The sequence below is a fragment of the Eptesicus fuscus genome, chromosome 5 (assembly GCF_027574615.1).
Source record: "Eptesicus fuscus isolate TK198812 chromosome 5, DD_ASM_mEF_20220401, whole genome shotgun sequence".
NCBI classification, from domain to species: Eukaryota; Metazoa; Chordata; class Mammalia; order Chiroptera; family Vespertilionidae; genus Eptesicus; species Eptesicus fuscus.
The window spans coordinates 106,181,778-106,203,656 of record NC_072477.1 but is presented as its reverse complement, the minus strand read 5'-3'; the positions used below and the strand labels follow the sequence as shown (position 1 = coordinate 106,203,656).

Genomic DNA, 21,879 nt, shown 5'->3' with positions numbered 1-21,879 from the left:
AACACCATAACCTTTCAGTCCTGGAACACTCCGAGAATAATGGAATTGAGATAATTTTAGATAACACTTTTGAAGTTAGGAAGCAACAAGCTGTTTTAAAAGAAAATGCCAAACCCTAGTCAGTTTGGCTCAGTAGATAGAGCATTCGCCCAGGCACTGAAGAGAAAATGCCAGAAATTTAGGTAGAAAGAGACATAGTGAAATACTCTTCTCTGCCCCCTTGGTGGTCTAAGGACTGAATGGTATTTCTAGTTGAACAAAGTCAAACCAGTTCAACTAATGCAATTATATTATACACTAGTGGCCCAGTGCACAAAATTCGTGCACATTAAAAGGGAATTAATTAGAGGAAATATTTTAATATTGCTATTTGCCCTTTCTCTATAATAGAAGTGTCAGAGATGAAAGAAAATTAGTAAAATGCATATGAAAATAATATATAAATTTATTAATAAATAAACAATCACAACATGATATAACAACAACAAAGACATGATATAAAAACAACAAAAACATGATGTAAAAACAACACTGATACAATGATTGATAAATTGATTAAACTTATTCTAATATCTCCCTGTATACCACATTAAGAGTGAAAACATCTTCAGAGTGCTTGTCTAATTTCCCTTGTGATGAAGTATTTGCAACTTTTTTAACACCACATGCTTTTCAAACTCGAGAGAAAGCAACATATAATTGACCATGTGTGAAAATAAGTTCAGATAGGAATATTCCTACTCTGTCTAGAGTTTGTCCTTGTGATTTATTAATAGTCATCGAAAATGTTGGCATCACGGGAAACTGTCTTTGAATTAATTTAAATGGGAGGTCAGTGTCAGATCAGGGTCTGGGGTGCAGCAGAATGGGATTCCTGGCTGGCAGGCCGCTGACAGCAAGCTGTCCAACAGCTGATTCTGCGAGCAATGGGGCTCCCTCCTCCCTCCTGTCAGGGTCCAGTTTGAAGACCGGCAATGCCCCCGATTGCATGAGACCCAGAGTGCTGCTGGGCCCCGGCGGGGGCCCAGAGCTCCTTCCCACCGCCGCCATGCCCAGGCTAGGGCAGGGAGGGAGCTGGTCCGTCTGGTCGTGTAGGTCGTGACGCCCCCTGGGTTTTTATACATTAGGATTGTTAAATATTAAAGGTCTGTATAGTAATGGGCTAAATTTTGGTAGTAGCTATCCCTAAGTTACCCAGAGAACACGTTTCTTCAGTACTATTTTTATGCAAAGTGCTATGATGGGAGAGTGTCCAGTTTCTAACTTCAAGGAACTTGTAGTGCAGTGGGAGAGCCAGCCTGTACTGAGCCAAGAAAGAATAAAGCAGAGCCCTAGTCAGTTTGGCTCAGTGGATAGAGTGTAAGTCCATGGACTGTAGGGTCTTAGGTTCAATTCCAGTCAAGGTCACATACCTCGGTTGTAGGCTCGATCCCCGAGTCAGGGTGCATGTGCGAGGCAACCAATCAATGTGTCTCACATTGATGTTTCTTTCTCTCTCCATCTCTCTCCCTCCTTTCCACTCTCTAAAAATCAATATTGGGTGAGGACTAACAACAAAAAAAGAATAGAGCAGAGAATACACCTTAATACACTGACAGAAGCAGAAAGCGCTCTGGAAGAAAAGACAACAGGATTTTTTTGAAGGTAGAAAACTGGCAGGTTTCAACAGCAAAGATGGAAATCTCTATCCAACTCCAAATAAAATAAAGCTAGTTTGCCTTACCCTCTCTCGGACTTTGTCCTTCAGGAGGAGGCTGATGATGGAATAGGGCACTCGGAACCATATGGGTGCTCCCACAATCAGCACTTTCTTCAAACGAGCTGGAAATGCCCCCTGTGGAAAACACATGAGGATTTCAAAATACCAATCACGGCACTGCAAGAGAGGCAAATGGAACCTGTGGCTATTCAAGCCCAGGTTTTCTGCTCTTCTACCCATTCATACTCAGCAGGGGGAGTCTACAGCATAATTCAATTTTCACTTGAGTAGCTGAAGAAAAAGTGGTTTAAAATAAAGAAATTAAAAGCTGATTTACCTTTAAAAGTATTGATGTTATGTTCCTGTAGACATAAGCTTTGTGATCAAAAACTATCCTGACTTTTCTTATCAGCAAACATGTGTGCATCCTTAGGTTCTGCTACCACTTTCTCTCCATTGTTTTTCAAAAGACTGAGTCTCAATTTGACACATCACTCTCTGGCTACTCTTCAGTTCTACTAATTTTGGGGTCTGCAAACATTTCCTCTAAATATATAGCATCCAGAACAAAATTCTTCAAAAGCCTCTTCATTAAAGTTTGAGGAAATCACCTTTCATCTCTTCCCTCAAAGATGCAAAAAATTAACAGGGAACTTACATGCATATATGCATAGCCCATGGACACAGACAATAGTGGGGTAAAGGCCTGGGAGGGGCAGGTATGGGGTGGAAGAGATCAATGGGAACACATTAAAACAAAAAATCAAAGGGGACATTTGTCATACTTTCAACAATGAAGATAAGTAAATAAATAAAAAGATGCAACAACTTATTTCAGGGCCTAAATCTAAATAGCCAAGGCCACTTTAACTGACAGATCAAAAATCAATCTCAAGAAACACCTATACTTCCACAAAATGATAAATAGAAAGTAGAAGCCATTACCTCTGCTTCCTCAAAGCAATGAACTACAGACTCAGACCTAGTTCAGCAAAATGACTTTTGGCACCCAAATATACTGCGGATGGACAGAAAATTAATAACACCTTCTAAAAGGCATTTGGCTTTATATATGTCCTTAAAAATGTATACTTTGATCAGGTAATTCTATTTCTGAGACTCTATTCTAAGAAAATAGTGAGTAACACAAAGATTTATAAATAAAAACATTTACTGTACTTTTATTTTTGATAGTTAAAAATAATACTTTAAAACTGAAAAGAACATATGTCTGAAAATGGGTAGTGGTTAACAAAAATTGGTATATCTTTTTAAAAGATTGTTATATAACCTTTAAAATGAACATTTGAAAGCTTTTTAAAACTGGAAAATGCTCACAATAAAACTTAAGATCAAAACTATAATCTTAATTTTGTTTAAAAAATGACACACATATGCATTAACAGAAAAAAGATAATAAAAAATTATATCTAAAGCTAAATAGATTTTATCTCTGATAAGTGGGATCGTGAGTAGTCTTAATTCTTCATGTTTTATTTTCTATGATACTCTGTATTACTTTTACTTTTTACAATCTTATTAAGAATGATTAGAGTCCTTGTTCCAGTAATTCTACTTCTAGAAATTAACTTCAAGCAAATAACTTAATGTGCATACAAAAATACGGATATAAAAATGTTGGTTGAAAAATTACTTATTGTAAAAAATAATTTTAATTTGACAACATAGAAATAGTTAAATTATTTATAGTAAATACAGGAAAGACTATTATTCAGCAATTACAAGTGTTCATAAAATAAAGTTGATGAAGCTTATTGTGTAGAAAAATTGTATGAACATAACTAAGACCATATTGAAAAACTTCTAGAAGAAAGTGATAGACCAAAATGTCAACAGAGGTTATTTCTGCATGATAGTATTAAAGGTCATATTTTTTCTTAATGTTAACAATTCTGGGTTGTCCAAAATTATCTACAATAAATTTTTTCTAACTACAATGGTATTTTAAAGTATAAAAGATAAATATGAAAAAAATTAACCATCCTATAAATGATAATAAACATAAAAGTATAATGATAAAAATCTGATTTATAACAGCACTTGTGCAATATACACACTACCCACACACCCTGTCTATTTGTCTCTCTCACTTTCCTTGTAGCCCACTAGTCTTAGAATAAAGATGATTTATCCTTGATGTATGCCATGTTTTTAAAAATATATGTACATATTTTTAAATCCAGGAATAAAATTCATAAGAAACATGCAAGATAAATAATTTTAAAACCTTATTGAAAGACATAACAAAAGTATTTTCTTAAAAAGCAGAGCATTTTGGCCCTAGCCAGTTTGGCTCAGTGGATAGAGCATTGGCCTGTGGACCAAAGGGTCCCAGGTTCGATTCCCATCAAGGGCACGTACATCAGTTGCAGGCTCTTCCCTAGCCTGGGCCCTGGTCAGGGCTCGTGCAGGAGGCAACCATCGATGTGTTTCTCTCACATCAATATTTCTCTCTGTCTTTCCCTCTCTCTTCCACTCTCTCTAAAAATCATTGGGAAAAATATCCTTGGGTGAGGATTAAGGACAAAAAAGCAGAGCATTTCGGAATGAAAAAGATAGCACTGCAAAGATGTCAATCCTGCCTGGCTGGCGTGGCTCAGTGGTTGAACATCAATCTATGAATCAGGAGGTCATGGCTCGATTCCTAGTCAGGGCACATAACCGGGTTGTGGCTCGATCTCCCGTGGGGGGCATGCAGGAGGCAGCTGATAAATGGTTCTCATCACTGATGTTTCTCTCTCTCTCTCCCTTCCTCTCTGAGAGCAATAAAAATATATTTTTTAAAAAAAGATGTCAATCCTCTCTAAATTAATTTATTAATTACCCTATATAATAAAGAGGTAATATGCAAATGGTCGTTACACTGTGAAGCTAACAACCGACGGCATAATGACCTGATCACGGATCAGCAAGAGAGTGGGGTGGAGAGCTACAGGAGTGGGCAGGGCAGCAAGCTATGGGGGGAGGGGGAGAGGGCCGCGGAGGGAGCTACAGGAGGGCGGGGCAGCGGGTGGAGAGCTACAGGAGGGTGACAGTGAGCTACTGGCTACAAGTGGGTAGCGAGGGAGGGGGGAGTTACAGGAGGGTGGGGCAGGGGGCGGAGAGCTACTGGAGGGTGGCAGTGAGCTACTGACCCACAGATTCGTGTTCAGGGCTACTAGTTTATCTTTAATAATAAAAGCATAATATGCAAATCAACCGAACAACTGGCAATGGAAACTAAAGAGAAAATAAACAAATGGGACTACATCAAGATAAAAAGCTTTTGCACAGCAAAGGAAACCATCAACAAAACAACAAGAAAGCCCACTGTATGGGAGAACATATTTGCAAATGTTATCACTGATAAAGGTTTAATCTCCAACATCTACAGGGAACTCATACAACTCATACTCCTTTTGGAAGATAAACGATCCAATAAAAAAATGGGCAACGGACCTAAATAGATACTTTTTGAAAGAAGACAGAAGGCCAAGAGACATATGAAAACATGCTCAAAGTCACTAATTATCCGAGAGATGCAAATCAAAACGACAATTCGGTACCATCTCACACCTGTCAGAATGGCAATCATCAACAAATCAACAAACGACAAGTGCTGGCGAGGATGCAGAGAAAAAGGAACCCTCATGCACTGCTGGTGGGAATGCAGACTGGTGCAGCCACTGTGAGAACAGTATGGAGTTTCCTCAAAAAACTAAAAATGGAACTCCAATTTGACCCAGTAATCCCACTTTAGGAATATATCCCAAGAAACTAGAAACACCAATTAGAAAGGATATATGCACCCCTCCCTCTTCTTTCTTCTCTAAGATTTGGAAACAGCCTAAATGCCCATCAGCAGATGAGTGGATTAAAAAACTCAATGGAATACTACGCTGCTATAAAAAAGAAGGAATTCTTATCATATGCAGCAGCATGGATGGGACTGGAGAGCATTATGCTAAGTGAAATAAGCCAGGCAATGAAAGAAAAATACCACATGATCTCACTCATTTATGGAAAATAAAGAACATTATAACCTGATGAATAAAAAGATAGATACAGAGGCAGTAAAGCATCAAACAGACTGTCAAATTACAGTGGGAAGGCTGGGGAGTGTTGGGGAGGGAGAGAAAGAGATCAATCAAAGGACTTGTATGCATGCATATAAGCACAACTAAGGGACACAAGACACTCGGGGCCGGGGAAGGGTGGGATGAGGGCATGCGACAGGGGTTAGGGGAGGCTGGGGGAAGGTCAATGGGGGGGAAAAAAAGGAAATATATGTACTACTATATGTAATACTTTAAACAAAAATAAATAAAATAAATCACCAAGCAAAAACAACAACAACAAACAAAAAAAAACCTCACTCCTTAGATGAAAATTAAAAAAACAAATCAAAGGCAAGTTATAACTACTGAATATAATACAATTCCCTATTTGTAAAGGAAAAAAATCATAAATTATCATCATCCTGTATATTTATACATACATATACACATACATAATTTAAAGCCTGGGCATATATATACCAAGCTCTTTATTCTGATAATATATAAGGTATAGGATTATAATATCAGCTCTATCACTTAATAGGCTGTATTGCTTTCATTAAGTTCATAAATTCACCAGTCCTGAGATTCTAGACTGTGCACACAGCCCACACACACAGGTGTGCACCTCGAGTGCCTAGCTCAGGTGACTGGGGAGGTTGAGCCACTGGGCCATACAGGACACCTACTACACAAGGCTACTCTATCAAGTCCAGCAGCTCTACCTAATACATAAAAACAAACACAGGGAAGCAGCCAAAATGTGGAGACAAAGAAACATGTTGCAAATGAAAGAACAGGTGATATCTCCAGAAAAAGAACTAAATGATATGGAAGCAAGCAAACTACCAGATACAGACTTCAAAACAATGGTTAAAAGGATGCTCAAGAAACTTAATGAGAACTTCAAGGAACTTAGTGAGAACTTCAACAGCATGAAAAAAGACATAGGAACCATAAAAAGGAACCAGTCAGAAATGAAGGATACACTAATTGAAATGAAGAATAAGTTACAGTAGAGTAGCAGACACCAAGAATTAAATCAGTGATGCAGACTATGAGGAAGCAAAAAAACACCCAATCAAAACAGCAAAAAGAAAAAAGAATCCAAAAATATGAAGATAGTATAAGAAGCCTGTGGGACTACTTCAAATAAACCAACATTCACATCATGTGACGCTAGAAGAAAGGAGGAGGAGGAGGAGGAGGAGGAGGAGGAGGAGGAGGAGAAGGAGGAGGAGGAGGAGGAGGAGGAGGAGGAGGAGGATCAAAAATATAAACAATAAAAACATAGCTATCAACAACTGAATAAAAAAATCAAAATAAAAAAATGAGGAATCTAATGAACAAAATAAACTGATGAATAAAACAGAACCAGAGGCATGGAAATATGGAACAGACTGATGAATTTCAGAGGGAAGGAGGGACGTGGGAGTGGGGAGAGATTAACCAAAGATGGTATATGCATATATGCATTACCTATGGACAGAGACAATAGGGTGGTAAAGACCTGGGGCAGGGCAGAAACTAGGACAATGGGGGAAATGGGGCAAAAAAAGGGGGAACATTTGTAATACTCTCAACAATAAAGATTTAAAAAATAAAAATAAAATCAATGAAAAAAATATCCTTGAGTGAGGATTAACAACAAGAAAAAAAGGACTTAGCTCTCCCTCCCGGGGGAATGCCTGTGTCTTCTTTCCCTTTCCTCTCTCCCTCCCCCTCCTCCAGGGATGTTACCATCAGCTTCCTCACTTCTAAGCTCCAGGGGCCCTTCCTTTACCTCCATAACTCATTTCCTAAGCCCATTTCCTCTAGGAATTACTTCATCTATGTCTATAATTTACCCAAATAAATGTTCTCTAACAACAAAAAAAGAACTTTATAAAATGTGAAAAATAAAGCTATAAACAAAGACAGTATCTATCTATACTAATAAAAGGGTAATATGCTAATTAGGGTGGACGTCTTCCAGATGTCCATCTGGATATCCATCCGGACAAAGCCATAGCAGCTGTGAGGCCTGGGGCTCAGGCCTCACAGCTGCCATGGCCAGCAGTGGCAGTAGCAGCGGGGTGATGGGGGTGGCGCCTTCCCCTGATTAGCTCAATCGTCTCCCGCAGAGGGAGGCCAGACTGCAGCTTAGGACTGCTCCCTATAAGGAGCGGGCCAAAGCAGTCAGTAGGAGATCCCCTGAGGGCTCCCAGACTGTAAGAGGGGGCAGGCTGGGCTGAGGGACACCCCCCCCCCCGGTGCATGATTTTTCATGCACCGGGCCTCTAGTTCTATCTAATAAAAGAGAAACATGCAAATTGACTGTACCTCTGCTATGGCCCACAAACCACGCCCACCAGCCAATCAGGAGCAAATATGCAAATTAACCCAACCAAGATGGTGGTTAATTTGCATACCCAGGTGCAGAGAGAAGACTGAAGACAGCGTAGAAAGAAGCCAAGCGCTGCAGAAAGGAGCGAAGCTGCAGAGAAGCAAGCGGGGCGGCAGAGACTGGAGGGAAGCAGGCAGGGCGGCAGAGACTGGAGGGAAGCAGGCAGGGCTGCAGAGACGGGAGGGAAGCAGGCAGGGCGGCGGAGACTAGGGAAGCAGGCGGGGCTGGGGAGACGGGAGGGAAGCAGGCAGGTCGGGGGAGAAGGGAGGGAAGCAGGCAGGGTGGCAGAGACCACCGCAGGTAGCCCTATTGCAGGAATCTTCCTGCAACGGGCCTCTAGTATATATATAAAAGCCTAAGCAACCAAACAACTGGTCCACCAGTCGCTATGACACACACTGACCACCAGAAGGCAAATGCTTAACGTAGGAGCTTCCCCCTGGTGGTCAGTGCGCTCCCACAGCTCCTGGAACTTATTGAGCAGCTGCGGCAGCAGGCACAGCGGGGCCTGGGCTCAGGCTCCTCCCTGGCCGCCTGCTGCTTTGTGCACTACTACATCCCCCGAGGGGTCCTGGATTGTGAGAGGGTGCAGGCCAGGCTGAGTGACCCCACCGATGCATGAATCCATGCACCGGGCCTCTAGTATATTAATACATATATATTATTGGCTTAGTATCAACAATATGAAAAACAACATAAATGGACAAATGAATAGGAAAATGGGTAAAAACCATAAAAAAGTATTATGTAGAAGAACACATGTGGCAAATAAATCTATGAAGAGATAATCTCACTAACAAGAGAAATGCAAGTTATACCACAAGATACCATTTTATCCCACTTGATTGGGAAAACATTAAGAAGTGAGATATCACAGGTTTCAAGATGGCAGCAAAGTAAGTGGATCTTTCTCTCACCTCCTCCCAGAATGGAACTGGAAATAAAACTAAATTGGGGAGCATTCACCTGAATTACCAACTGAAGACTAGCTGAAGAGCATACTTTTAAACAAGGACAGAAACCACCTGCAGATTGGTAAGAGTGGGGTTGTGAGAGGGGCTGGCTTATTCCCATTGGCAAAGGCTAAGGGTGCAGAGAGATACTTTGGCTGTGGGGTTGGAGTTGGGGCTGGGGGTGTTGCTTCCCCTGAGAGGAGTGAGGCCTAGAAGCCGGGCGGGACTCTGCAGCCTAGAACAGCCAGTCGGGTAGCATTCAGCAATCATAGGCAGTGGGGATTCCATCTGTCAGAAAGAAACAGAGCCTGCCAGGGACAGAGCCACTTTTTGTTCCTAAAGGGGCAAAGCACAGGATTTTCTTTCACAACTACTCACTCTGGACTTCGGTAAATGGAAGGTGGTGCACACTGAGGTCACTTGAGGAGAGTCTGGAGGGGGAGGCATTAGGGAGTGATGTGGGAGAGCTGCTACTGGGATCAATGTACTCAGTCATCCCACCACCTCCCCCCAATACTGCAGCAGCCATTTGTCCTCAGAGGTGCAAGTCCCTGGCAGTAGCAGCAGTCTGGAGAAAGGCAATTACCCCACTCTGTGGAGTCCCCCTGCCCCACCCTGCGTCTCAAACCCTGCTGCAGAGGCAGCAGCAGAGGGATCTGGGCAATCTAAGGAGCCATCAGAGACTGGCTTTACAGCAGGGCCATTGCCCAACTTACAAGGAACTTAATTTGCACTTCCCCAAAATGGGAGGGCTGATGGAAACCTCTGGCTTCAAGCAGACCCCATAGGCATGCCTAGAAGGGGGTCCACCCTGCCAATGTGAGGGAAATATTCCAGGACAGACTTAGGCATGTGGCTCCAGGGCAGGGGAGCACATTCATCATCTTTCCTGAAGTCTGAATGGCAACTCACCCTCACAAGAGGTCCCATCCTCCTGATTCCACCAAAATCCCTTTCAGAAACTGCATTTTCAATGACTAAGCCTGTCATCTGGACAGCACGCGGAGGCTGTGGATCCTGAGCTTCCTTGGGACATTGGAAGACCCACCATGGACCCCATGCTGCTAACAAGCTGGCCTTAGAGCATACGAGGCCCTTTCCGTTCCGTACACAGCTAAACCAGCGTAAGCAGCTACAAATTGTGGAAGGCTAGAAGCTTTGACCAGGTTGCCAAAAGCCAATTGTGGACACCTTCTGACATTGGCTAGCACTATACTACCTTCCAGGAGGCCTGAAACCAGAATATCAAACAGCCTCAGACAACGTAAGAGGATGATCCAAAGGAAGATTGCAACAGGCACTAAACACTACTGAGACAAACTCCACTTGGTTATTGTTTTCATTATTTTCTTTATATTGTCTCTTATTGCTTTATTACCTTTTCTTTTTTTCGTAACTCTTTTTCCTTTTCTTAGTCTATTTTTCCCTTTCTCTTTTTCCTTTTTGTAATTTTTTTTCTTTCTCCTTTTTCCCTTCCATAATTTTCTTCTTCTTTTTTCTATTACCATTTTCCTTTTCCTATTCTTTAAAAAAAAGTTTTCATTGATTTTAGAGAAAGAGGAAATGAGAGGGATAGAAACATAGAAACATTGATGAGAAAGAAAGAGACATCAATTGGCTTCTTCCTGTTATCACCTCTCCGCCCCCAAACTGTGTATTGAGCCCACAACCAGCACATGTGCCCAGACAAAGAATCTAACTGGGGGACCTCATGGTTCATGGTCAACGTGCAACCACTGAGGCACACTGGACTGGCTTTTTTTCTATTCTTATTTTTTTTTACTTTCCCTTCTTTCCTTTCATTTATTTTTTTTAAATCTTTATTGTTGAGAATATTACACATATGCCCTCCTACCCTCCCAATTGCTCTCCGCCACCCAGATCTCACCCTGCCTCAGGCCTTCACTACCCTATTGTCTGAGCCCCTGAATAATACATACATATACACTGAGTGGCCATATTATTATGACCACCTGACGTTTGTAGGCACATTAGCCGTACACTGCATCGTATGGGATATGGAAGCTGAAGGCCTGTTCAAACACCTTTGCTGTCTGCAGTTACCAAGATAAAACGTCTCCAATTCGCACAGGAACACAAGGATTGGATAGTCGAGCATTGGAAAAAAGTCATGTGGTCCGATGAATCACGTTTCCAGTTGCATCATGCAGATGGCAGAGTGAGAATTTCACCGAAACAGCATGAAAGCATGCACCCCACCTGCATGAGTACGACCCTTCAAACTGGTGGGGTCAGTGTTATGGTTTGGGGCATGTTTTCCTGGCATGATTTGAGCCCGTTAATTCGTGTGGAACAACGTCTGAATAGCACAACATACATAAATATCGTTGCTAATCAAGTTCATCCTATCATGTTGATGGCGTATCCCAATGGAGATGGCTTCTTCCAACAAGACAATGCGCCATGCCACGGTGCTCGTATTGTACAGGAGTGGTTTCAAGAACATGAGGGAGACTTTACCTTGCTTAGGTGGCCTCCACAATCACCAGATCTCAATCCAATTGAGCATTTGTGGGACGAAGTTAAAAGAGCCATCAGGCAGCTGGTTCCACAACCATCCAATCTCACAGAACTGGACAGTGCTATTCCTCAGGCATGGTGTCAGATTCCTCGCATCACCTTTCAACATCTCGTGGAATCAATGCCAAGAAGAATCGCCGCAGTATTGAAGGCGAAAGGTGGCCCAAAGAAGTACTGATGGGGTGGTCATAATAATCTGGCCACTCTGTGTGTGTGTGTGTGTATCCCCCTTTTGGTTAATCTCTTCCTGTGTCCACTCTCCCCTTCCCTCTGAGTCTCGTCAGTCTGTTCCATGTTTCCATGCCTGTGGTTCTATTTTATTCACCAGTTTATTGTGTTCATTAGATCATTTGTTCATTTATTTTGATTATTAGATTCAGTTATTGATATGTATTTGTTACCATTTTATTAATAATATTTTTTATCTCTTTTTCTTCTCTTTCTTCTTCCTCTTCTTAAAGAATACCCTTCAACATTTCATGTAATACTGGTTTGGTGGTGATGAACTCCATTAGCTTTTTCTTGTCTGGGAAGTTCTTTATGTGACCCTCATTTCTAAATGATAGCCTTACTGGGTAGAGTAATCTTGGTGGTAGGTCACCTTGAATATTTCTTAACAATCCCTCTGGCCAGCAAAGATTCTGTTGAGAATTCAACTAACAGTCTTATGGATGCTCCCTTGTAGGTAACTGATGGTTTTCTTGGCTTTTATCATATTGAGAAATGATCCATCTATTCCTACTTTGCTGAGAGTTTTTATCAAAAATGGTGTTGGATTTTGTCTAATGCTTTTTCTGTGTCTGTTGATATGATCATTGATTTTTGAATATTGTACCAGCCTTGCATCCCTGGATAAGTCCCACTTGGTCATAATGTATGATCTTTGTCATATATTACTGGATCCAGTTTGCTAATATTTTGATGAGGATTTTAGCATCTATGTTCATCAGGGATATTGGCCTGTAATTCTCTTTCTTTGTAGTGTCTTTATCTGGTTTTGGAATTAGGATAAAGCTGGCCTCATAAAAAGAGCTTGGAAGTGTTCCTTCCTCTTGGATTTTTTTGAAAAGTGTGAGGAGTATAGGTGTTAGTTCTTCTTTGAATGTTTGGTAAAACTCTTATGAAGCCATCTGGACCCAGGATTTTGTTTGTTGAGAGTTTTTTAATTACTGCTTCTATTTCATCAGTTGTTATTGGCCTACTCAGGTTTTCTGATTCTTCCTGATTCAGTTTTGGGAGATTGGGTTTTCCTAGGAATTGGTCTGTTTCATCCACATTGCCCAGTTTGTTGGCATATAATTGTTCATAGTATATTCTTACAGTCCTTTGTATTCCTGTGGGGTCAGTGGTTACTTCTCTGCTTTTGTGTCTGTTTTTACATATTTGGGTCCTCTCTGTTTCTTGATGAGTCTGGCTAACAGTTCATCAATCTTGTTTATTCTTTCCAAGAATCTGCTCTTGGATTGTTTGTGTGTTTTTTCTTGTATATTTGTTTTTGGGTTTTTGTTTTTTGTTTATTAGTCTCTATGTCATTTACTTCTGCTCTAATCTTTATTATTTTCTTCCTTCTACTGAACCATAGGTACCCCATCTTGTTGTTTAGAAGTTTTCCACTGAATACAGATGGTCCCTTGTTCTGTTAATTAATTCTGCTATCTCTGGCTTCTGTAAGTACACTTGCTCAAATCTCTGCTAACATAAGAGTCTGGCATTGGTTCCTCTCATGCCAGGTGCCTCCTAGTTATCTGAATCATATTGTGCTGAAGGCCACAGGTTTCCTGCAAGATAGCTGCTAAGCGCACTGTCCCCATCTCAGCATATGAGACTTTTTTTGTAAAGCCTGCAAAGGTCCAGAAACCCCGTATTTGGGAGACAAAGAACCTAGGAAAGTATAAAAAGATAACTACCTCCATGTTGTTTTGGCTCAGACTCTGGAAGCAATATTCCTCTGAGTCCGCCGACATAATAAAGACTCCACATTTGGCTTACTAAGGTGTCCCCTATTCAGCTGGCTGATTTCTTATATAACATTTGGAGGTTCCACCAAGATATTGTGTACCAGCACTCGGTCTCAGATGCTGAGGGCAGACAGCCTTCCCCGGCCTGGCTGCCAGCCCCCAGGGAGGTCCCGGGGGAGGTGCACCACCTGAGAAGTTCCAGGGCCCCAGAGATACTCCTCGGTGGTGCTAACAGCCGAATGGGGAGATGCCTGACATGCCCCTGCATTCTTTCGGAGTCACTAGAAACGCCTCCAGAGGTTAAGTGAGTTCGATTAAGTGAATTCGAGTTCACTTTCCTGCTTGCATCCTTGTGTGACCGGTCATCTTATTACCAGGAAGAAGGACTGAAGGCAGTGTACCTCCTCCGGTAGATTCTCACCGAGACACGGATAGAGAATCCTATTCTTGGGGCGTGGGTTCTGGGAGGGCTCCCAAGTCTGTTTCTGTTAGGAGAGTTAGACAGGAATTCAGTTAACTGTTTAAGTTCCGAGTGAATGTCTGCTGAAAGAGTGTGGATGTGGAGGGAGGGGGCTTGCACTCTCCTCTCCATTGAGTGGCTCAGGTGGGCATCTGAGTGGATCTATGAAAGTAGATCATCTCCACCCTCGTTTGTCTTGGCATAAGTATCTGTTTACCCCATTTGCTTGTCTTGTCGTTTTCAGTTGTTCATAAGGGTCCTCTTGAGGGACAGAACTTGGTTCTTCCCTTCTCTGTTCACCCCTGACGGCATATGTGACTGGATTACTGAGCTTTTCTATCAGGATTCCCTCCAGGACTTTAGTCCACTGGAAATTTCCCTGCACACCCTTTTCCTCCTTTGCCTTCTTTCTCTGCCCCGACTAAAGCTACCTCTTGTTACAAGCCAGTCCCCGACATCCAGACAGGAGAATTTCTGCTGCCTCTAGTTCCCCCCTACGACTCTCTTTTTCTTCTTCCTTACCTCAGGCTCCACCCCGCCCGGCACACGAGACACACTTTATTCTGGACGCACCTCCCTCCCTCCGCCTAGTGGGAAGGGACAGCGGCCCGAGTGGGAGAGCAGGCCAGAGCGCGAGAAGCCCTCCCGCCTGTAGCCGCCAGGACCTTTCTGCATGAGACAGGGAGGAGGGGCCAGGGCCGGCGCTATCGGGATACACGGCTAAACGCGGCCGGGCACAGACTCCAGGACACAATGGGGGAAGGGCCCAGCACAGCCAAGACACCCTTGGTATGTATGCAAAACACTTAAAGGAGGGTTTTCCTCTCGGTGTATATGGCATAAAATTCGCGAAGGGCAGGCTGAGGTACTTATGTGAGTCAGAATGGACCACGCTTAGAGTAGGTTGGCCTAACACCAGGTCTTTTGAGGCGGTCTGGAATGTAGTCACTGGGGACCCCCAGCACCAGGATCAATTCCCCTACATAGATCAATGGTTAGACTTAGTGCAGACTCCCCCACCATGGTTAAAGAATTGTGCTCTGCAGATTGGGACTCGAGTATTAGTAGCTAGCACCAAGGAGAGTGCTGAAAAGGGAGCCAGCAAGGAGAGAGCTGAAAAGGGAGCAACGTCCAAGCCCTCCATGCAGAGGTGGGTGTCTTGTAGACAGCATATAGTTGGGTCATGTTTTTGCATCCGTTCAGCTACTCTATGTCATTTGATTGGAGCATATAATTCATTTACATTTAAGGTTATTATCAATAGGTACTTATTTATTGCCATTTTAATTCTGTATGCCTATGTTTCTCTCTCTACTTCTTCTCATTACAGCAGTCACTTCAGCATTTCCTGTAATGCTGGCTTGGTGATGATGTACTCCTTTAGCCTTTTTTTGTCTGGGAAGCTCTGAAGCATGAGCTACAGAGCAATCTGCAAGTGGCTGCTATTTGTGCTGGGTTTGAAGGTGCCCAAAAGAGGCCAAGATGTGAACCTTGGTAAATTTCTGCTAGTGCCAGATGTAAGGCTACTTATCAAGAGGTGTGGAGTACACTGAGTCCAGCAGATATTTGTTTAAAAGATTTTAGCAAGTTCTGAAGCCTGAGCCAGATAGGCCATTCATATGGAAAAGCTACTGCAAACAGCTTGGGTGGGGCTCCAATATTGGTGGGGTAGACTCTCAGTAATCACCACGGTGGGGCAAACAGTGTGGGCCAGGTTGATTGAAACTCAGATATGGCACTGCCAGTCAGTTCTGGGGGGCTGGAGGGATATCTCAGCATAAGAACAATAACCTCTGCCAGCACTATTGTTAGAGAAAGTTTCCCCCTAGTAGTTGCCCTAATGCCAGATAGTTTAGTTCCTTCCCATAATTCCCTGGATTATTTCAAACTACTGTGCTAGCACTGTAGCTCGGAGGAAGTGAGACCAATAAATCCTTGGGCCCTTTAAGAGGAACTGCCTGTGTATTCGGTGCCTCCATGTCACAGCCACAAAACTCATTGGTTTCCACATACCAAAGGTTCAGGGACATCGCTTCCTGGTCCCGTAACACTGGGCTGAAGGTTCTGGTGTGGAGCTGGGACTCCTTGCTCCACAGAGGAGGCCTCCTCAGCCAAAACATCCTTCCAGATTAAAAACATGCCCAATGTGGGTGTCAGACTAGCCATTCTGTGCCTCTGCCCCTTTTACTGATTTCAATGTAGTTTCTTCTTTAATTCTCTAGTTGTAGGACTTCATTCAGCCAGATTTTAGATGGTTCTAAATGATGGTTGTGCTCTACTGTAACTGTAATTTTGATGTGGTTGTGGGAGGCGGTGAATACAGAGGTCACCTACATGGCCATCTTCTCATACTCTTTTGTCTTCCCCTTTATCCATCTGATATACTTTATTTTATTATTCTTGTTCTCTTTTCTCTTTCCTAATTACCTTTACTCTTATGGTTGTTTTTTTCTGTTGTTATTGGGTTGTTTTATTTTTTATTTTTTTATTGATTTTTTTACAGAGAGGAAGGGAGAGGGATAGAGTTAGAAACATCGATGGGAGAGAAACATCGATCAGCCACCTCCTGCACACCCCCTACTGGGGATGTGCCCGCAACCAAGGTACATGCCCTTGCCCGGAATCGAACCCGGGACCTTTCAGTCCACAGGCCGGCGCTCTTTCCACTGAGCCAAACTGGTTTCGGCTATTGGGTTATTTTGTATGTTTTTGTTCTTTTTCTTGTTTTGTTTTGTCTTGTTTTGTTCTGTCAGCATCTGTATAACAGCTCACACAACATGGTCAGGGTTGAGCCTCACAGTCAGCCAGCCTGAGGGAAGACCGCCCATGAATGGGACAACAACAATCAAGACCCAATTACAACAATAAAGCCCAAATAACACACCCAATGGACATTTCTAGAGCATTCAGCGTAGGACCAAGGAAAGTGTACCACAGGGTCCCACAGGACACTTACTACATAAGACCAACACCAAAGGCTGGTAGTCATAGCAGTTCTTTCTAATACATAGAAACAAACACAGAGAGCAGATTTTTGGGGATGACCTGCTGCTCTCCCATACTGCCGGCAGTACTGGAATAAACACTCACATATGATTCAACCTGTCTGCTTGCTTAATTGGCTCAAGTAGTGACAGGCAGCATGGACCCACTGCTTGTCTGGTTACATATTCTAGTGACCATGAAGGAATGTAAGCAAGAGACTCCTCCGGGGAAAGCATCGGGAATCCTGCTTGCTGCCTGGACTGGGGCTCCTGGGGCTGAAGCCTGGACTCTATTTGCAGCGCTGCCAGGTATTTTCCTGTTTTGAGTTACAGCTGCAGCCTCAGCAATCTCCGTCTCACCTGAGACCTAAGTTGAATCAAGTGTTTTTGTAGGAGAATCAAGCGTGTTTGTATGGCACGAGAAGCATTTGCTGCCTCTCATCTGGGCTTCTTTGTAAGGAAGTATTTACTGTGTAGGAGGAATCAAGCGTTTTGTATGGCACTAGAAGCGCTTGCTGCCTCTCATCTGGGCTTCCTTGTAAGGAATTATGTACTGTGTATGGCAGTACTGTGTCTGGCATAAGAGGCATTTTACTGCCTCTCGTCTAGGTGAGGCTGATCAGCTTTGGGTGGCAATGGACGTCCAGTGGTCCTTGCCTGGTCTCTGAGCCCTTAGTTTTAAGATCCACTCTGGGACGAGAGACACTGCTCTGCTTTGGTCTGTTTTAAACGCAGGGCATTCTGAAGTTTCTGTAGCTAGACAGACAAGGAGCATGGTGTGCAGCTCTTATCTGTGCGTTGTGCGTGCCTATAAATATGGTACATAACGTGTCTCTGTTGATTGTTGTTTTGTATCTTTTTGTTGTTTGCTTTCATTTGTTTAAAGATGGGTGCATCCCATTTTGCTGGGGACCCCAGCTACTTGTGGCAGGCTGAACCCGTGGCAGGGATTGCAGGAACTTCCCACCAGCTGACAAGAATTCTTCATCTTGGGGACCCTTCCTGCTCTCCCTCTCAAGGCATCAGTCACTGGAAACTCTTGGCTAGTGAGAGTTCCTGTCTGTGATGTAACTGGGTTACTGATGTTCGTTGCTTGCTTTCTTATCTTGGGGGGCTTAGTTTGCTCTTTGCCATTTTATGAACATAAGGAATCCTCACCCTGTTGTTTGGGCTTTGTGCCACTCAGAACCCATTTGCTGTGCTGGGTAAGTGTGAGATAAGATTCTAAGGCTAATGTCCCAGCCACCCTTTTGTGAGTACTCATTTATTTACAGGGCTTTTGTTTGTTTTTAGGATCGCTTCTTACATATAAGATTTCATATTGTTAGTCTACTCAGAAAGAAAAAATATGGGGAAAAAAATCTTCTAAACACCCCAAGTCTTTTTCCTAGGAGGAACACACCTGCAGAAGTGCCCTCCAGCATGCTGCAGAAATAGCAGTGGGGACCACTCCAAATTTGCAAATAAAAATAAAATAGCCGAAACCGGTTTGGCTCAGTGGATAGAGTGTCGGCCTGCGGACTCAAGGGTCCCAGGTTCGGTTCCGATCAAGGGCATGTGCCTTGGTTGCGGGCACATCCCCAGTGGGGGGTGTGCAGGAGGCAGCTGATCAATGTTTCTCTCTCATTGATGTTTCTGGCTCTCTATCCCTCTCTCTTCCTCACTGTAAAAAATCAATAAAATATGTTTTAAAAAATAAAATAAAATAAGTACTTTCACATTAAAGCCGCTGGAGGCCCATGAGTTATTCCTGTTATAAAACTTGCCAAGAAAATGCCTTGGGTGATAATAATTGGTTTTAAAATCTCAAAGTTGTAACAGCAAAATAAATATAGCTAAAATGAATCCTACATAATAATAGACAAATATGCAAATTGACCATACACCCGACACGCCCACAATCCACGCCCACCATCCAATCAGAGCAAGTATGCAAATTAACCCAAACCAAGATGGCTACAGCCACAGAGAGCAAGGTTTCCTAGGTAACAGAGGAAGCCAAGCTTTCTGCCTGCCCTTGCCAGGCCTAAGCCTCCACTCAAGCTACAAAGTTTCAATTATAGAACGTAAACAAATTCAAACAAATGGCAGCAGAATGGAGCTTGAGAGAGCAGGCCAGGATTGCCGGCGGCAACAGGGGAAGCAAAGCTTTCCGCACACCCTGGCCGGGCCCACCCGCTTAAGGCAACAAAGTTTCAATTATAACCCCAACACAAATGGCTGCCGGCCTTGGAGGGAGCCCCAGGCTTGGCTCGGCTCCAGGCTACAAAGTTTCAATTGTAAAAGGAAAATAAATTCCAGATACCAGGGCCTCCACTTGGGTTGCCAGGGGGTGTGGCCGGCCTGCAAACCACCACAGGCCCCTCGCTCAGGCCGCCCCACACCCCAAGGGAACCCCCATCCTGATCCGGGACGCCCTTCAGGGCAAACCAGCTGGCCCCCACCCCTGTACCAGGCCTCTATCCTATCTAATAAAAGAGTAATATGCAGATTGATCATCACTGCAACATACAATATAGCTGTCCCCATGTGGTCAAAGATCCTGCCCCCATGTGGACACAAGATGGCCACCACAAGATGGCCAGCAGGAGAGGGCAGTTGGGAGGCACCCGGCCTGCAAGGGAGGGCAGTTAAGAGGGACCAGGCCTGCAAGGGAGGGCAGTTGGAGGTGATCAACCCTGCAGGAGAGGGCAGTTAGGGGTGACCAGCCGGCAGAGGAGGGAAGTTGGGGGCAAATAGGCTGGCAGCAGAGTGGTTAGGGGGTGATCAGGCTGGCAAGCAGAAGCGGTTAGGGGCAATCAGGAAGGCAGGCAGGCAAGCAGTTGGGAGCCAGCAGTCCTGGATTGTGAGAGGGATCCCATATTGGAGAGGGTACAGGCTGGGCTGAGGGACAACCCCCCTCCGTGCACAAATTTCGTGCACCGGGCCTCTAGTGGTATATAAGAAAGCTTTTTCAGTGATAATTAATTAAGCCTAAACATTGTTTTCTTTGGTACCTTAAAACTTTGGAGGAAAATGCTGGGTTAAATAGTAAAAATTATTAACTAACTAGGTAGTTTGAAATAACAAGATACTGAAATATTATTAATCTGAGTTTGCCTCATATGAAAAATCTAGAAGATGGATTTGAATGAATAAGTCTTGTATTTTATTTGAAATCTCTTAAAATGTGAATATTGCTAATCTGAGGAATGTTAATTACTTATATGTCACCTAAAAATAAAGGTTCCTAAGGGTTATGAAGTCTAACTAATTGGAAAGAAATTATGGTTTTGGAGAAATAGAAGGCATGAGGCATGGAGATGCATTTTGAAGGAAAAAGAAAGTGGATTCTAAAGCTGGTTATTTCTGAAAGTTGTAGGTTTGTGAATAAAGGTTTGTGAAAGTTGTAGAATGTTTGTAAAGAAAAATGTTGAAAGTAAGTTGTATAAATGACAGAGGCCAGTGAGCCAGGAGTAGTAGAATAGGGAAACTGAGATGGTTAAACAGCAATTTGGAGCCCTTTGATAAATCCTATCTTCCCTAAACCCAGGACACTTAAGAGTAAATGATTTGCATTTTGCCTCCCAAACCAGAAGGTAAATAGCTTATATCAACCTACTCAGGGAGACAGATAGCAGAAATCCAATTAGTATCATGTGCTGACCACACCCAAGGACAAATGAAGTCAGAGAATAAACCTCATTTTGGTTAGTCCTTTTCTAGTCTTAAAAGGGAAAACGTTTTTCCTGTTTTTGCCCAGGAAGCAAACATTCTATAAGTAATTGAAATGGTTATATGTTATACTAGAGGCCCGGTGCACGAAATTCGTGCACTGGGGGGGTGAGGGGATGTGCCCCTCAGCCCAATCTGCACCCTCTTCAATCTGGGACCCCTCAGGGGATGTCCAACTTCCAGCAGTTGGACATCCCTCTCACAATCCGGAACCACTGGCTCCTAACCACTCACCTGCCTGCCTGCCTGATTGTCCCTAACCCCACTGCCTGCCTGCCTGCTCGCCCCTACCTTGATCTCCTGCCAGCCTGATTGCCCCTACCTTGCACTCCCCTATCAGCCTGATCACCCCAAACTGCCTGTGCCTTGGCCCCCCGTCTGGCCTCCCTCTGGAGGCACCACCCCCATAACCCCAATGCTGCTGCCACTGCAGCTGGTTATGGCTGCCTGAGCCTTGGCCTTTGTAGCCACTGCGGCTTTGTCTGGAAAGATGTCCGGAAGACAACCACTCTAATTAGCATATTACCCTTTTATTAGTATAGATTTGGGGACCATTACAACCACGCAGAACTTGAAGAAAACACATGGCCCTGGTCAGTTTGGCTTAATGGAGAGAGCATCGGCCTGTGGACTGAAGAGTCCAGGTTTGATTCTGATCAGGGGCACACATGCCTGGGTTTCGGGCTCAATCCCCAGTAGGGGGCCTGGGGCGGCAGCTGATCAGTGATTCTTTTTTTTTTTTTAAATATATTTTATTGATTTTTCACAGAGAGGAAGGGAGAGGGATAGAGAGCTAGAAACATCGATGAGAGAGAAACATTGACCAGCTGCTTCCTGCACACCCCCCACCGGGATATGTGCCAGCAACCAATGTACATGCCCTTAACCGGAATCGAACCTGGGACCTTCCAGTCCGCAGACCGACGCTCTATCCACTGAGCCAAACCGGTTTCGGTTGATCAGTGATTCTTATCATTGATGTTTCTATCTCTCTCTCCCTCTCCCTTTCTGAAATTTTAAAAATATATATATTTTTAAAGAAAACACATCATCTTCACTTTGGGCTTTGTCATCTTACAATATCCTTTGTGCAGTGTTTTAACTTCCCTCAACTTTCCTTTACCCA

The 21,879-nt window shown here is 43.5% G+C and overlaps 1 protein-coding gene and 1 long non-coding RNA gene across 5 annotated transcripts in view; one reads left to right on the top strand and one right to left on the bottom strand.

Moving 5' to 3' along the window:
• Positions 1-14,618, top strand: part of LOC129149190 (uncharacterized) — a 52,527-nt gene extending 37,909 nt beyond the window's left edge. Inside the window, exon 3 of the long non-coding RNA XR_008556176.1 lies at positions 14,583-14,618. This is a non-coding gene — a long non-coding RNA (uncharacterized LOC129149190). The remainder of the gene's footprint in view (positions 1-14,582) is intronic.
• PTPN9 (protein tyrosine phosphatase non-receptor type 9) overlaps positions 1-21,879 on the bottom strand; it is a 126,941-nt gene that overhangs the window by 40,594 nt on the left and 64,468 nt on the right. For 3 of the 4 annotated variants that reach the window (XM_028133409.2, XM_054716670.1, XM_054716671.1), the window contains exons 6-7: positions 2,037-2,135; positions 1,724-1,834 (exon numbers count right to left, since the gene is read on the bottom strand). In XM_028133409.2, the coding sequence (XP_027989210.2) occupies positions 1,724-1,834; positions 2,037-2,135 (210 nt within the window). The remainder of the gene's footprint in view (positions 1-1,723; positions 1,835-2,036; positions 2,136-21,879) is intronic. The other variant, XM_008157051.3, reaches the window with a different exon arrangement.